Source organism: Pyxicephalus adspersus, chromosome 6 (genome assembly GCF_032062135.1).
Source record: "Pyxicephalus adspersus chromosome 6, UCB_Pads_2.0, whole genome shotgun sequence".
Classification (NCBI taxonomy): domain Eukaryota; kingdom Metazoa; phylum Chordata; class Amphibia; order Anura; family Pyxicephalidae; genus Pyxicephalus; species Pyxicephalus adspersus.
In genome coordinates, this window is record NC_092863.1 from 55,958,186 (window position 1) to 55,976,383 (window position 18,198).

The following is an 18,198-nucleotide window of genomic DNA, read 5'->3' on the forward strand; positions in this document are numbered from 1 at the left end:
CCCTATTGGGGGGGGGGGGGGGGGGGCAATGTTGTGTATGGTATGATCACCATCCAGGCATACAATGTGATACAATGTCACACCGATCTTACCTGGGGCTCACACAATATTCATGTGCAGGGGGATGAAGCCTGCCCACCCCCAGCGATCCCTATACCCAGGGGCACATCACCCCGATCTCTGGGCAGATGTTGTGGGGGGAAGCATGGCACATGTGATGGTTTGCTGCTCTTATGTTCGGATTATTAGCCCGATGGAAGCGATCATTAATTGCCCCAGCCAAGTCCCTCCCCCACCTCCACACCAATTCTACTAACAGCCCGTTTCCTGGACCTCTTCCTATTCAGCCATCCGGACCTGTAACCCGGGGGGCCCCCCCAGCCCGGGGCCACTAACCGCCCGACACTGACCTGATCCTGCTCCGAATCGTATTCCTCGTCATCGTTACTCAGGGAGAGGGCCATGTCTGTTCATCCGGGCCCAGTGTGACATAGACCGGGGACACTGCAGCCTGCACGGGGCTGGAGGAGGGCTGAACCCACACACTGCTCGCACAAAGGGGAGGAGGGCTGCCAGGCTCATTATTATTCATGAGGCCGGCCCAGGAAAGGGTTTGTCACCTGCTCATCACCAATCACAGCACAGCGCCGGGCACGACAGCTGCCAACATAGGCCAGCTACGATGTGTAAGCGTGATCAGCGGGGGATCGGCGGGTACAGCACGGATGGCAGCTTATACTGTATGGGCACCCGGGATCGTACAGTGTGCCACACACTGCCCGATCCTCCCTGGTACCTTATATTATATGGGCACCCGGGATCATTCTGCATGCCACACACTGCCCTATCCTGCCTGGCACCTTATACTGTATGGGCACTTGGGATTGTCCTGTGTGCCACACACTGCCCGATCCTCCCTGGCACCTTATATTATATGGGCAACCGGGATCATCCTGCATGCCACTCACTGCCTGATCCTGCCTGGCACCTTGTACCATATGGGCACCCAGGATCATCTAGGATGCCACACACTGCGCAATCTTGCCTGGCACCTTATACTGTATGGGCCCCGGGATCGTCTTGTGTGCCACTCACTGCCTGATCCTGCCTGGCACCTTTTACTGTATGGGCCCCGGGATCGTCCTGTGTGCCACTCACTGCCCCATCCTGCCTGGCACCTTATACTGTATGGGCACCCGGGATCATCCAGAATGCCACTCACTGCCCGATCCTGCCTGACACCCTACTGTATGACCAGGCAACATACACCGTGCCATTCACTGCCCCTTACCCTCACGTATGGTCAGACTGCATCCAACTTACCAAAAATTGTAAATTTCTGACCCCAGACACACCCCTACTACCTGGGCTGCAACAGGTGATCATCTTCCTTGAAAATAGTGTGAATATTTATTTTTATGTGAAAAGCACATTTTGAACTCTTTAAATACAAAAACAAACACACTGATCATAACATCTCCTAAATGATGTAAGGGATTTTGAGTCCAAGGTTTGGGTCCATGTTTTTTTTTTTTTTCATAATAGAGGAAGTGGAAGCAATTTATCCCTTGATGGTGTGTAAAGGTCCCAAATCTGAATCCAGCACCTAGGACACCTAAACCTGATTCTTTGTACACCCTATGGAAAGCCAAAAGTTGAGTTTGAATAGAATTGTTAAGATTTCCATCACTGGTCAGGTTTTATTGCTGCTTATAGGGTTATGGTATTAGCTGCTGCAGCTGAGCCCAAATTGCTGCACAAAGGCCACAGTCACTTCAAATGTATGTGGTTTGGTGGTTTATTTTCCTTTCTTAGCAACAAAACATTAAGGAGATCAATTCTTTAGCTGCTATATAATTTAGACCTTTAAAACTGGTCAATATGTGCCTATCAGTAATAACTCTGTTTGGGCTGCATGTTTTAGGGAAAGGGCGAGTGTCTGAAATGGTTAATAAAAGAGCGGATAATGAGGGTAGGTTTACATGTTTGTGGTATGGGGAAAAAAAAACTGTAGATGTAAAAATATGTAATAAGGTTACCATATCATATATATGAATGTGTGCATCCAGTATCCATACATCATGTTGGTCACATAGTCATCATATTGCTGTCCACTAATCACTTAACAACTGCTCCAAATTTTAATATGCATTCAAAAATACCTTTCTGCCATTCATCTAAAAGCAGAGGGGCCATACAGATGTCACATTTTCTGTGCTTAGGTTGTTGATCATTTTCTTGAAAATCTAGCATCAGTACAGGTGTTCAGTGATATCATTTAGCGACCCACCGCACCAGATCACTAAACGGCCATCCACTACCCTTCCTACCCCAAGCAGCATAACAGGCTGTTCAGCAGTCTCTGGGTCCCATGAATCCCCTCAGACATCATCATCATTTATTTAGTTTATTTATGTTGATTTAGGATTGATTTGGTCCTGTCTCTACATTGCTCAATTGTTTCTACTGGCACCAGAAATGAATATTCAGATGCTACAAAGATTGGGCCCCCTATAAATCCCCACACTCACACGTCATCCACTTCACCAGGACTTTATGTCTATCTATCTCCTGCTATATAAACAGTATTTGCGTACTACACGTCTCCATATGCACAAGCGAAGGATGGGGGAGGCCAACTAAACTTGTCTTGTACATATAAACCTCTGAAAAGCTTCATAATGGTTTAGGTGCCTGTGAGTATCAGTTAAAAGCTTCAATTAATCAGTTCAAAGCTTCCAGAATGGACATACTAGTGCTAGACTCTCTGTAAAAATGAAAGCTTGCATATGTGTTTTAGAGTTCTCAGCTAGAGGTCAAGCATTTTTTGATGCTAGGTGTGTCCCTGCATTAACACAGGCTGACAGTAATATTCAGATCTGACGGCCTATAAACACTTTCTCAAACTGCAACTTTCCATGTCACCTTCGTGCTCAGAAGGGCAAGTATTTTGCATCCAAATGTCCACTGTTTTATTAAATAAGTAAGTAGGAGCGATGCATGGTCTTTAAATTCTATCTTCTATATAACTGGCATCTTGCTGGTGATGCCTCAAGAATGATGAGTAATATACCCTCGGAATTGTGGTGTGAGAGGGTGCTATTCAATACAGCACAAAAGCAAAGCATTTCATCTAGAACTACATTTCCAAGAGCTCATTGGCGTTGATTTACTAAAGGAATATAGGCTGTTCACTTAGCTTAGTGAATGTGGGGAACCCTTTGCCAAGTGAAATATTCATCAGAAAGGGATAATTCACATTCCTAAATTAACCTACATTTCTTTGTAAATCAACCACATTGTGTCCCAACTGCCTAAACATGTTTCCATGCAGTTGCAAATTATTATTTTAAGAATAAAAAACCTGACATAACTAAAGACCTTTAACAAATGTAGAAAAGTAGTAAAGAAGTAAATTATATAATCGACAAATAAAAAACAGTTACCAGGTAATTGTCTTGCATTCTGTATCTGTGCAAAACTTTACTTTCAGCCTAGATTTCCTTACTTTATAGGTATTGTGTTAGGAAAGATATAAAGTAACTACTATCAATGACTTGGTCTTGTCTTCCACCATGATGGTATGTCACTGAGCTGGAATAAGTATGTACATATCATATTTCTTGATGCTTGCTCTTGATCCGTGTCTAACCAAAAGCAGCAAAGCAACAATTGGACATTTCTGGAACCCCTTATAAAGTGGTCAGAAAATCTTGCTTTCATATTTTTAATCAAATAGTATTATTTCAAGGCAGCTAGGAAAACAAATTCAAAATTCACATTTACTAGACTCACTAAACTTAAAAAAAAATAAAAAAAAATATAAAACTCACACTTAAAGAATTATAGGTCCCTCCCCTGGCTCCTGGACTGATTCCTCCTGCTGACATGTCACTACTGTCTCCTGTACAGGTTTGTTCTGCTACTTCCATGTCACTACTGTCTTAAGCCCTGGGTCCTGCTCCTGACCTCCATGTCACTTCTATCTCCTGTACTGATTCATACTATTAATTTCTGTGTGACTACTGTACAGGTAGTCCCCTGGTTAAGGACATCGGACATACAAACGTCTCCTAGATACAAACAGGGCTTCCCTGCTTGCTCTGTGCAGGACAGAGGATTTAGGGGAGAGAGGGGGCGGTTTGCATGACTTGCAGAACAAATCTTTTGCTAAACACAGCTGAGGTTTTGAGTGATCTTAGGGGGGTGAGCTCTTTCTGCAGCCTCTTGTAACTTTAATGACCAAGACAAACTATGCAGTTGTTTCTTCTTGCATATCAAAGCACAGCTTGCGCCAAAAGGTAATGAATTTCTAGGCTCCATACAGTTTTTGTTTTTGTGAATAAATCAGTGAAGATTTTATACAATAACTGACACCACACTGCCTAATAATGTGTTAAGACAAACATCTGTCCTAATTGCATTTAATAAAAAATTGTACCTGTTCAGACTTACATACAAATTCAACCTAAGAACACACCTACAGTCCCTATCTCATATGTAACCCGTATTTGTTTCCCCCTGCTGACCTCCATGCTGATCTTTTCTGCACTGGTTCCTCCTACATTTTTTCCTGATTCGGAAAAAATATACTGACTACGACTTCACAGCCCTGTGATCTATTGTTAATGAAAATCAAATTCACTGCTTAATAAAAAGACAACCTAGACTGTCTGCTTGTTAAATATGCTAAGAAAAAGAACAACAATATGGATTGAAAAAGATTATTTTTTCAGATTGCTAAGCATTGTCAACAATTAATTGCATCTTTTCAGTCATTTTTAACAAGAGCCCCACATTACTACCAGACATGGTATATGGTATTAGATGGCTGGAAGTGAGCTTGTACTAGTATATCTGATCAGTAAGTGGGCAGTAGGAATGCACTTGCTTAAACCTGGTCTATGTAATATCTTCTCTAAGTATCACTAATTACATCCAGGCCTTTTGTGGCAGATTGTAATCTGACTGATGTCTGTAAAATGCTAAGTTTTAATTTATTTTTACATCAGGCTTTCTTTGTGAAGCAATATTAAGGGTGCTCTGGCATAACATTATCATGTGCATTTCAGGATGAGCAGACAACATGGAGTGGAGTGTACCCTTGCAGTACAGAAATGTTTGAATATTTTCAGTAACTGCTTCTTAGTTGGGCTAGCCTGTGCTAAAAATTGGTTTTCAGATTGGAAAAAAGTGTACCCTTATTAGTACTTAACTGTGCCATAAGAGTCCCAGTGTGGAACAGATAAAGACAGAAGACACTTAAATCTTAACCCAGCTATCAAAATACATTACATTAATACAATGATTTTTTTTTTTGGTAAAAAGGAAAGCTTACATATAGTTTACATATCTACAGATGGCAGCAGTGCTAAAGATAAAAGGTGAGTTTAAAAGCACCTAGCAGAACACAAATATATGAGATGCCAATGATGACTTTCAGATGCAGGCTGCAGGGTATATGAATCCTTATAATTAGATATACTTAGCAAGCCCATGTTTAAGATCAGATGTGTACAGTATATTAAGTATTTCAGGTCAATAATTCTAAAAAAAAAAATATTTATGGATGAAAGCGCCCCCAGGACCTGCCCATGTAAAACAAGTTAACAATGACATCTCCTAGGTCTGTACGACATTATATGTTCTATTGTACTTAGGAGAAACATGTTCTATTCTATTTAAGAGAAACATGAAAACCCTTCATGTTATTTATTATACATCATTATTATCAATACCAAAAGCCAGAGTCTCTAAATATAAATTTGAAACCACCTTTTAGGAATGAAGAGGTTGCATAAAGTTTAGTTTATCTGAGTGGTTTTCCTTTTAATTGGAAAATATATTTGTATAATATTATATACTTATATAGCGCTCACCTTGGAAGGTTTCTTGGGCCAAGACACCACTGGTACTCCAGAAATGGCCAGATTCTGGTCATCATCTGCATGTTCTTTGAGTACAGTCTGTTCAATGGAAAGTTTTGTTAACTCCCAGAATTATAGTACACACGTGTATATGCATCACTAAACATTCCTACATTTAATATTACACATTTATTAATATATGCCAGTACCAAAAGTCAGAACAACAGCAAAACCGTTTAATCCTGGTAATTCAGTGCTTAAGGATAATCCTGTAATTCTAATGCTGTAGACCATCTCTGGATGTTGTAAGTAATCCTCCTTGCTGCAACCAGTTCTGATTGAAGAATGTTTCTATGACTTGGCTGTCCATTACCAATGAGAATGTAAAAGTCGGGTTCAAAAATAATCATTTTTTTTATGTTTTATCAATGCTTTTTGGTGGGTTTATTTTATAAATGTTGTATATACTGGAGTACTGCATTTTTTATCCAGCTTATACTCCCTGGTCCACTTTATGCAGAATGGAGCAACAGGGAAGCACAGAATATAATATTTACAGTATATCCTAATTTACTTGTTCTGACACACACAAGTCTGGCCCTTTCCAAGCCCTACTGTTAGCACTGGATTTGAACATATGGGAGCTAGGTCTGTTGCTGCCAAGCTGACAATGAAATGCAGGTAAGTATGTAATTCAATGCTTAACTGCTGCACTGCTCTGTATATAGAAGACTGCAAGGGGTGAGTGGGGGGTAAGGATAAGCTTTCCTGTGGTGAAATCATTCATCCCATGGGGAATTCATTCATTCCAGCTGTGTTATTGGGTTGGTTGCTTTTGATTTCCATTTTAGATATATATATGAAGTAGGTCTGGAGAATGCACCCCACCCTTCTTTATAGGCCACACTTAATGCAAACTAGCTTAAACATCATTCATTTACATTTACAATTGATTGTCTATAGGAACCTTCACAATTTAGTACGGTAGTCATTGATACTTCCTTTTACAAGACACAGTACAAAGATTGACACAGTCAGAAAAAGTTACAATTTGAAAACATGAGATGAAGCATATACTGTTCAAATTGATCCCTAAGTTCTAAAAACACCACAAAAAAGTGATGACTCCTAACAAATATTTTAATATTTAAAACATCTTGGGAAAAGGTGTAGGAGAAAACTTAACAGTCTTCTGGGGCTCCTGACGTCACATCCAAGATCTGACAGCAGAAGTCTGAGGACTTTTGAATGGATACAAAGGGGGCTTTTTCAGGTAAAGAACATTCATAAAAAAATGGACATATAAGGGTCTATTTAGTGAACAAAAGTTAGCTGTTACGTAGTCTTGTACTAAGGTGACAATACCCTCCCCCCCCTATAGATAATATTTAGATACTCAAGTTAGGACCAGAAGTATATCACTGGGAGAATCACAAATTGAGAAAAATAGTAAAAAAAAAAAAAAAAAAGAAAGCCCCAAAAAATAATGCAGCTGCCATCTAAGGACTGTTAAGCTGCATTATGTATTAAATTGTATGCCTATACATATTTTCTGACTAGAAAAATTTACAAAGCATACAAAGGTATAAAGAAAATCAGGATCAGCTAGCTGTTAAATAAAATGTTTTCATAATATATAACAAGCTCAATAAATTGTGGCAGCTTTGAAGCATTGCTTAGCTTTCACCATTCCACAACTACAGTATAGCCGTAGTTTTGGAAAACATGGGATTCGGAAGGTGGATGATGAAAGCCAAGCAGGTCTGGATGGTTGTAGGGCAGCTGATGAGCTGAGAATCTGCGAATGACAACTGAAAATATTAACTCATAGCTTTCTACAATTTATAATGTCTAGTCTAGGTGTGCCAGCAGGACAGAGGTAGGCCAAAGGCCTAAATGCCTAAATCCCTGAAGGACAGATATTTCTCTGCTGCCTATATTGGGTCTCGCTGTTGCTTTAGCAGCAGTTAGGAAACAAAAAATATTATAGTGTTACCTAGAGAACCCTAACATGTTCTTCTGTTCTACAGATTTCACTTTACCTAAGCAAATGAATTGAACAAAAAATTATTCCTATTATCATTTTAGTCAATGGCTATACCCAAAAATCTAGACTGAAATGATTAGGATCTTTATGTTTCACTTTCCTTGGTATTACTTGGCAAAGCAAGATCTGAGTGAGCTGTGATAAGGACTCCCCACTGCTAGGCTGCTGGAAGAATACCTGCTTAAAAGCTATAACAAAATGTTTGGTTTGCTGATGCTTTTCTTTTTGGTAACACTCTTTCCTTATACAACCGCAAGCAGGTCCACCGCAAGGTAAAGACCATTTTACATTGTCCTTTATAGTGCATAGTCTTACATAGTCTTACTCTAAAACATTTAAAACCCTAAAGCCAACCTTAATCCTTAACTATAAAATCTACATACCGATGCATAGGGTAAAAAAAGTTTCTCTAAAGTAAATTAAAGTTTTTGTTAAATCGGAAGAGATATTTGGTGCAATTATTGGTAAGTGAAATAAAATCCAGTGATCTATATGTTTTCAGAAATAGGAGGTCAGAAAGGAGCAATGGCAAAAAACAAAATAGTGGTTTAAAAAGTAAATCATAACGCTGAAAATGTTTTGTTTCACTAATTTTTAAACACAATTTTAGTTTTAAATGGAAACATGTTAGTCTACTAACCCTAGCAAAATCTAACCTACAATCTTACATAGCATATTCTAACCTAGAACCTTGCCACCCAACCTCTAATGACGGGGGGGCTTTATCTGTGTTTACTGTTCTCTAACACCAGTTGTGACTGCACTACACTCCACTTAATCATTTTGGATCAGGCAGGGCATCTTTGCAGGCGATGTCTATTCTGCTGAATTGTGCATGTGCACCTCTGCGTTGGTTGTCAGGATATCTGACAATCCCAGCTTCCCCTGCACTTGCCAGGACTGAATGAACTCCCATGCGCCTGCGCAGGAGTTACATCATCTTGGCCTAGCCAAACAAGATGGCCGAAGAATGCATCTAGTAAGAGAAGATGGAAGAAGATAATGGTGCCCTGTGATGGACAGGTATAGTTGCATTTTAACTTAACCGTTAATTCAGTGAAAGGTTCATAGAACATAGAACATGTCAACATGTTCCCACTTGAACCCAGACACCAGGTGGGAAACACAGTCATGGCAGTACATGGTGATATGGGAATCAAAGTAATGTCAGTAAATAAAAGCCAATCATATATATATTCCCCTCTGAGCATAACTACATCTAAAACAGCAGCCACCAACAAATTTTGGTGGTCCGCGGCGCTGGCCGTTGCACCCTCGAGCGGGGTCAGGAGTAGGACCCGGCTGGGGGGACGCAACGGCCAGAGCTGCCGACCACCTCTCCCGTACAGATCCCAGACTCAGGGAAGTGGGCGGGTCGTGTTTCTGGACATAACCCGCCCACTCTCCCATTGCAGGAGTGGATCTGGGAAACTTTAATATAAACACAATCATTTGTTTAATGTGGTATAGTACTCTTTTACTTGATTATATAATATGAAAACCAATATACCAACCTTCATATCTTCCAGAAGCTCATGTGGATTTTCTATTCCATCTGGAACACACTTCTTATTTTCAGGAAGAGACTCTAGTTTCTCCACAAGGGCTTTTAAGCCATTCAGTTCAAACTCTGTGAGGTGTGTCCACCTGGAAGCTAACTCTGTAGATGGAGATTCTGATGGGGTTTTTGGGAAGTCACTGTGTACAACAGACCTAGAGCTTTCATGAGAGTCATTAGACAGAGTCCTTTTTAGGTAGTGCATTAACGTAGCCTTTTGTTTCTTTTCAGCTGACTCCTTGCCATCTGACTGTGTGCTGTTGGGTGTCAAGGATTCATCACCTGATAGCTTGGATATCTTTTCTCCTTGGTCATCCTTCTCATCCAGCGTATGAGCATCACAAGATTCGTCCTCCATTTCTAACCAAGAATCAGAGGACAAGCTGTCTATACTGGGCCTTCCTGTTGATTCTAAGACACAAATAAAGCAAAAAGTAAACATATTTTCCACCTAAAGTCTACCAAGCTTAATCCCTTATGCCCTAGAAAAAAGCCTGAATACTCCTAAAATGGTTGAGACTACTCAAAAATTATCATGTCAATTAAAGAGGAACAACATAGTTTTTTTTTAACCATTACTTTCTTCACTAACATCTTTCTAACACAAACCATCACTTTCCAAATCACCTACTATAGGTTGGTAAAAAAAGGAACTATAAAATAACTTACAGTTATATTTACTATATCATGGTCTTCCACCCACAGAGCTTTGGTAAGGATGACTTCACCATCCTTCCAGGTAGTGTCCAAGAGAACCCAGAGCAAATCTCATAGGAAAATAATCTTGTGATGGAAAAAAATGTTGTATCGCAAGATTTTGCCTGTATTGTGTTTGAAAAAACTCAACTCAGAACAACAGCGATATCATGCCCGATGAAAGGCAGGGTAAAAGTAATTATAATCCTAACTTTCTCCTTACTGGCAATTTTTTTATAACATTTTTATTAATATCATTATTTGTTTACATGTTACAATAAATTTACCGAAATAAGGAAACAAAAAGAAACAAAAGTACAGGGAACAATAAAAGATTTACTTAAGTTGTAATACATAACTCAGGGTGAACACCAGATATACACAAAACAAACTGAAAAGAGAAAATGGGCTTAGGATAGACTAGAAGGGAGAGACAGGGCAGGATAGTAAATAATAAATACAGTTGTCTATCATGAATGGCTTGTCGTATGCCCCATTCATATCATGTCAATAAAACCAGATGGCAAAGAATTTTGTTTCAGTGCCAAACATACTAGATGTAAGGTACTCCAAGAGCAATATTTAGTTTACTTTCCTCAACCAGAGATCAACTGGGGGAGGAAATGGACTCTTGAATAAGAGATGAATGCAAGATCTAGATGCATTCAACAAATTTCTCACTACTAAATTTTGGTGTGATTTTATTGATTGTTCATCATGGTGAAGAAGGCTGGGTCCTCTAGAACATGGCAACAGAAAAAAATGGAAAATATGGAAAATTGTTGCAAAATCTCCACAACTCCATCCCAGAAGGACTTCGGTACAGGGCATAACCCAAATAAAAGTGGCACTGTCCCCCTCTTTCTCCGTCATCTCCAGCAAGTGTCTAGTAAGACAGGAAAGAACCAATGCAATTGTTCTGGCGTTTTATACAACCTAGATATGTACCCTTATTCATGGAACCTAACTGCTAATGGAAGACCTATTGGTAAGCTTCTGGATTTCTGAAGGGGAGTAGGAGTAACCCCTAATTTTGCTCCCCAAGCTACCAGGAAGGAGGGTGTGTAGTTTTCCACTTTAAGCAAATATTACAGTGTAGAAAGTGTGACTCTCCAGTGTCTACACACCCAAAGTGTGCCAATCTATGCACCCGCCAGTGAGTTAAGCTACGTACACACGTCAGATTTTTATTGCCCGATAATTGGCCGATGCCGATTATCGGGCGATAATCTGGCGTGTGTACAGTCGGTGTCGTCCGGACGATCGACCTTCCGGATCCACGGACGATGGACGACAGCCGATCCCAATGAAAGGGAAGGGGAGAGCGCGCAGCAGGGTGCCGCTCCGTCGCTCTCCCCCTCCCCTCTCCATAGAGCATGAACGGTGCTGTATGTACAGCACCGTTCATGCATCGTGCACTCCCTTGTCATTGGAAAGGATCGTGAAAGATCCTTTCCAACGACAAAAATTGGAAGTGTGTACGCAGCTTTAGAATAATCTGTAATCTATGTGAGGACAGCACCTCTGTCGTAAACCATCATCCTTGAGATAAGAAATGCTGCATCCTACACAAGTTTAGGGAAATCATTCTGGGAAACTCCAGATCATTGAGCCTGAGGGGTAAAGATGGGTAGCCAATACTGGGGAACAATGGAGACAGAGAAGGAGAGAGAGTCAGCTAGGAGCCTAAAGGTACATTTTTATAACCTGTATGTTGTAGCTGATTTGGTGATAGGTGATTTTTCCATAATATTTATTCCACATAACAGCACTAAACAAATTTAAAAGAGGCCAATACAGCTATTGATGTTTCGTTCACAATGCACTTACCAAATAGCATTGATTCCTTCTGATACTCCTTGTTAAGGTAACAGCGGTTGGTTAAAGTGCAAACGTATCTCTCCAGAACATACCAGCACATTTCATAATAGAAAGGATATCGAAATTTGGCATGCACCTGAAAAGAACCCAACAAAGATTACCTATGAGGAAGAACATAACAGAACAACTTAAAGTATAAGCTATGAACAAAAAATGTATATTTGTCAGCTCCACAAGCCCTTGGATGTGATGGTAGCCACATTATTATTTTTTTTTAGGCCAAGTACAGAAAAATTTGTCTTAAAGCGTAACTAAACTGAAAATTTCACTTTACATAAAAGGGTAGAAAACCCTCGATCGCCTAGGCGATTGAGAATGAATGGGAGCGCAAAGCCATCTCAGACATGTGCAGAAGGAGCCTTTTCGCGCAAAGAAAAAAATGCATGCGCAGTGAGATCGGCAACTTTTTTTTCATCCTACGTCACCCGATCTCGCGTCTGGGTGGGGTGACATAGAAAGACAAACCCAGAAAAATAGACAAAGATGGCGGCACCCGGAGAGCCAGCTCCAGGACACATGCCAGGACAACGCGGGACCCGATGCAGGTCACCCCCGGATGGATCGGACTGCCCTGTGGGATTAAAGGTAAGTGTATTTTTTTTTTTTTGCAGTTTTCAGTTTAGTTCTTCTTTAATCCTGATACAAATCCTTTATCTTTGTAACTTTCTGTAAACTTAACTAAAATTTGAAACAATGTTTCCCAATCTTCTATGTACAGTACATTAAAACCTCTCATCCTTATGTGATTGAGAGGAGGAGATGGAAAGGTGAATATAGCTTGAATAACGGAAAGCATCCCTGGGTGACAAAGTATCTTATTCACAGATAGTGAGCATGGTCACTCAAGAAAAGGAAAGAAAAATAATGATAACACTAATATTTTATTTGTATTCCAGCAATGATGTTCTATGTATGGCTTGAACTACTCTTGCCATTAATATTACTGTCCCATATCAAGGGGCCCCAGTTAATCCTAACAAAAAAAATGCATTATGGAAAAAACATGGTCTTTGATGGGTTTGTGCAGTTAAAAAATAAAAAATCGTTCAGAAGCTGTCAAGGGTTAACATTTAGCAGCTTCAGTAGGCATAATTTACTAAGGTTTTCCAAGACTGAAAAAGACAGACCACTTAAGTGATTCACCAATCCTAGGAAGGATTTCATAACAAATGATAGGTGATAATTGTATTCAATTCTGAACCAGGCCAAAGATAATAAAAATAAGAAAAAAAAAAAATAAACAAAAAAAAAAATTCAAAAAAATAAAATGAAATAAGAAAAATAAATTCTAGTGACACTGTTGTCATGTGATTACAGTCATGTCAATGCATCCACGGTGAGGACCTTGATTTATTACATAAAATTTAGCACTGAAGGCGTCGACACATACGGTACTTATAATAGTACATTCGTTATTTTACTGACCTCTTATCAAATTCACTCTATGATCCATTATAAGTGAGGGGTTTAAAGTTTTGCCATACAAAAGTGACAAAAACCGAATAAAGAAATCCATCCTAGGTTGTCTGGATCACCTTGGATCTTATATTAGGTCTGTATTCCCCAAGGCCCAGTGTATATCTGTAAAGCCTCAAAAAATCACTATATGGGACAAATACCCTTTGTTGTTAGATTTAGCCATAGTGTCGATTGGAGTTAAAAAACCTGACACAATCAAGAAAAATGAAAAGGCCATGATTAGCTACTACAGTCTATGGGTAAAAAAATGAGTCACTAACATAGCAGCAGTAAACTACTTTGCATCAAATTACATACAGTTTACCGTTCAGTGTTTACTCCTTGATCAGTTCATTTCAGGTAAAGCAGCATATGCTTACAGGGAAAAGAAAAATACTTTTTTCTTTTTTTGCTGAGGTTTTTGGCACTTCCTATTCACTGCTGGAAGTATAAAAAAACAATGTATGGGAAAATCATGAATTTATAAATGTATATTTAGGCTGTAGTGCTCATAAGGAATAAATGCTATAATGACCTCTGTATATTATGAATATGAAATGAGATTAACAGAAATGTGCTTGAAGAGTGGATGTAGTGGGTGAAGATCCAACATTGTATAGTTACCCCATTAATCAGGAGTAACTGAATACCAGATTAATCTGATGAGGAAATGGCAAACAGCAGATACAGCAGTAGTACCCCATGCAATTGTGCTACGTGAGCAGGAACAATAAACAATGATACAATAATAAATATGGAATATTTTATATAAAGGAGATGACGCTTAATCACTGGAAGTGTTACATAGAAGTAAACGTATACCAGTTGTATTTAGGGAAATTAATGTTTAATGATTAATTTCATTTTAATGTTCAACAGCTGCTGTGAAATGATGTTGCTTTTGAGATATTGGTTCATTTTCTTTTTCTCTGTACTTTTACCCTTATGAAAATATTACCATCAGCCACCATGGCAACATCGAACTAGTGATTAAAGCTTTCTGAGGAAATGGGAGTTAGTTAAAAATAAATCAAATAAAATGTTTAATGTTGTCTCTGTCTTAAGCATCTGCCATCAATCTGAATGATTCCATAATGCTCCACACACCACCTCTCTTGTGATACTTCAGAGAGAGCAATAAAAAGTAAAATGTTTTAGGAAAAATTTGTCAAGGGAAAAGTATGGAGGACTGCAATTACTGATCCTCTAAAACTGCTAGCTGCCTAACTTACCCTACTTAATGGAGTCTTCTCTCTTCTATGTGTTTCCATGCATGTCAATGCACATACACAAGCAGTCTCATTGTTTAATGCGAATATAGGTATATATCGCAGAAAAAGATTTTTTTTATTTGCACATCCATATGTGTAGACCAACACAAACCAATGCAAGTTAACACCAAAACAAAAAAAAAGTTAACACAAAGACAAAGGTGTAGAACCAGCTCTAATGCTTAAAAAGTAATTTACCTGAGCTATAATAAGAAAGCAAACAAGCCCAAGGAGTGAAAACATAAAAAACATTTCCTTGACCACAGTCTCCCTGAATCTCCCAGTCTAGTAGATACTTTAGAACACAGATCTTGCCACCCACCAGGCCCAAAAAGCAACAAAAGGTGGAAAAGAAACCTTGCCATGTGTGAAAAGCCAAAGTCAAATATAGTGAAGAGATGGATTACCTACATACAAACCTATGAACTAAAGACTATCACTTCAAATGATCCGCCTTTCTCTTCCAATAACTAGGAGGATGGGGGTTAAGGAACAGTCAAGGATGGAGGTATGAAAGAAGCAAAGGGAGGTATTGAAGGTTAGAAAAAGAAAATAGAAAAAAAAAGGGGAAGGGCCAGGCCAAAAGAGCAGGGAAGACCAAGGGTAGTGGGAAGGTATGTAGAAAGGGCATGCGCAGAAGGGGTTATTCCTGCATCCGCGTTCAGATCGGCATGCTTTTTCCCCCATTTACAGCTGGCTACGTCACTCAATATTGTGCCTGCGCAGTACGAGATTGGATGACGTCATTGAGAAGAGCTCTTGAGCAATCGAGGGCTTTGCGGAAGTAAAGGTAAGTGGGATATTTTTTTTTTTTTTTTAAGTATAGTTCCGCTTTAAGTGACACTGATCTCTACAGTTTTGTCTAGTAGTGGAGAGTGATCAGGAGAGTTTTGCATTATACATCAGGTAGAAAAGTGTAATGGGCTCCATCAGGATCCACTGGAAGCCCCCCTAAAAATTGCCTTCCTAATGTTATAAGAATGGACTTAGGCATAACAAGTCCACTCTGGCCTTTGCAGCGCTAGGCTTTGGCTTTGCATTATAGATGCTCGAATCTTGACCAGGACACTATCTGCATGGAGTTTGCAAGTTCTCCCCATGTTTGTGTGGTTTTCCTCCCACATCGCAAAAACATGCAGTTAGGTTAATTGGCTTTCCCCCCAAAATTGACCTTAGACTGTATTAAAGACAAATGAATATGGTAGGGACATTAGATTGTGGGCTCCTTTGAGGGACAGTTAGTGACATGACTATGGACTTTGTACAGCGCTGCGCAATATGTTGGCGCTATATAAATACTGAGTAAATAAATAATATTAATTTACTGAGTGGGAGTCTAGTATAGGATGTACTCTTTCTAGTTCAAGCCAAGGAAGGAGTGTATCCTCTAAAAGCCGAGTCAGGCTACTTATTACAGTGTAATATAATGAGTCTGTTCCATAGTCTTTAGCTAGATCCCACAACCATATATTGTTCCTGCATTATAGATGCTCCGTCATTATAGCAAGACGAAAAGATAATAATTGTTTTTAAAGTGAATCTCTGTCTCTCACCAAATAGGACACCCTGTGTACCACACCTGACGTGACCACCTTCATCTCCTCTGTTTTTCTCCAATTTTTAATATGTCCTGTTTCGCGTCAAAAATGGCGAGTCATGACTCTTGGACCTCACTGAGCCTCAATGGACCACTGACAATGGGATACTAAAGAACCGCCAAACAGCTCTTTCCTGGACAGTAACCTTTCACAGAAGGTGACCGCTGCTCTGCGTCCTGCAAGTCCCACCCCAGTGAGGATGAGAAAGGAAATGAAAAACTACTAGTGTAGGGGCCATTTTGTTCCAGTCCGTGTCTGTGTCAACAGTTCCGTAGAGCATATATTGACAAATTTCCCTGGGCCCAGTTTTCCTTCCATAATCTAGAAATCTCTTGCATGTGGATGTTCTCTAGCCCAGGGGTGAGAATTTTTTAAAGAAGTGACAGGAGATCAATTGGAACCTGTGCTAACACCACCATGCCAGTTCACCCCCCCCCCCCCAAAATTTATTTTAGTTATCAATTTTATTCATCACTTTGTAAAGTTGTCTTCATTATTTTTATTTCAGCATAACTATAATTTAGATATTTTTAGAGTGCCTAGGACTGAGTAAAAATTAAAGTGTATCTAAATACAACAACAAAATATATTGCAGTCCTACACACTTTCTATTCTAGGGTGACAACACTCTCCTGCAGGAACAGGGTTGTTACCTTAGCACACGGCAAGAAAACACTTCCCCTTATCTGTACAACATGGGGGTGTTTTGTAGGTTTCAGGCACAAACAGGGCTGGGTTGACAATTCTCCACAGTGAAACTGTGGATGGTGTTGTTAGTACAACTAGGAAGTTATGACCTCATTGGATTTCTGTCAGGAACATCAGGTATTTTTCTGTTTTTAAGGCATATTTGGAAGGATCCTGTAACTAACTTGAAAAAACTGCACAGATTACTTAAAGTGTACCTAAACTCAGAACTTTCACTTTACATAAAAGGGTATTTATGTAAGGTTTTCAAGTGCAACACTTTTTTTTTTTTTTTTTAAACAAAGGGTACAGCACTGCTCCCTAAATCTCGAAAGCCTAGTCGATCGAGAATGAATGGGAGCACAAAGCCTCTCGGGATACCCATGTCACGCTTTTGGGTGCTCCTTCTGCCCATGCCCGAGATGTTCAAAAGGGAAATAAAATTTGTGAAAAGGGGTAAAAAAAAAGTTTTTTTTCCCCATCTACGTCACCTGATCTCGCGCCTGTGTCGGGTGACGTAGGAAGAAGAACCCAGAAAAAGAGGAGAAGCTGGCGGCGCCCATGACGGATGCCGGGGCGACGCAGGCCCCGATGGAAGAGACCTCCGGACTGATTGACTGCTCTGCAAGATTGAAGGTAAGTGTATTTTTTTTTTGTTTTGGGTGAGGTTTGAGTTTACTTCCTGTTTAAGTATCTTCAATTAGCATTTTTCTATTTTATGAATATTTTTATTGATTAAAATGTGATTTGAACTTGTTAGAAAGCTAGACTACTCGAAGAAAGTCTACTCCTTAGTACAGCCCTATAACTCCTTACATGAAGCCCCTCTTCTGGTAATGTTTTTGCTGGCCCTGAGTCACCCCCTCTATTTCCCTCCTAACATAATCTACTATGTTTCTTCTTGGACAGGAACAGGAATATTATATTGTGCCACCTGGGGCTGTTGAGATCACATCCAAGATGGTTTCTAACAACAAATATGTAAATAATTTGCAGAGAATAGGTTAAATGCATACATAATCCTATATGAACTTTTTCTTTGAAATGCACAATTGTTCGCCAGGATTTTTTTTTTAAAAAGCAGAAAAAATGAGAAATGTGTATGAGCTGGAGAGATGTACCAGATTTGATGTTT

At 39.6% G+C, this 18,198-nt stretch overlaps 1 protein-coding gene across 4 annotated transcripts in view; it reads right to left on the reverse strand.

Annotated features, from left to right (window-relative positions):
- KDM2B (lysine demethylase 2B) overlaps positions 1-18,198 on the reverse strand; it is a 58,096-nt gene that overhangs the window by 18,685 nt on the left and 21,213 nt on the right. For all 4 annotated transcript variants that reach the window (XM_072415907.1, XM_072415908.1, XM_072415906.1 and 1 more), the window contains exons 5-7: positions 11,999-12,125; positions 9,429-9,883; positions 5,880-5,966 (exon numbers count right to left, since the gene is read on the reverse strand). In XM_072415907.1, coding sequence (XP_072272008.1) covers positions 5,880-5,966; positions 9,429-9,883; positions 11,999-12,125 — 669 coding nt within the window. The remainder of the gene's footprint in view (positions 1-5,879; positions 5,967-9,428; positions 9,884-11,998; positions 12,126-18,198) is intronic.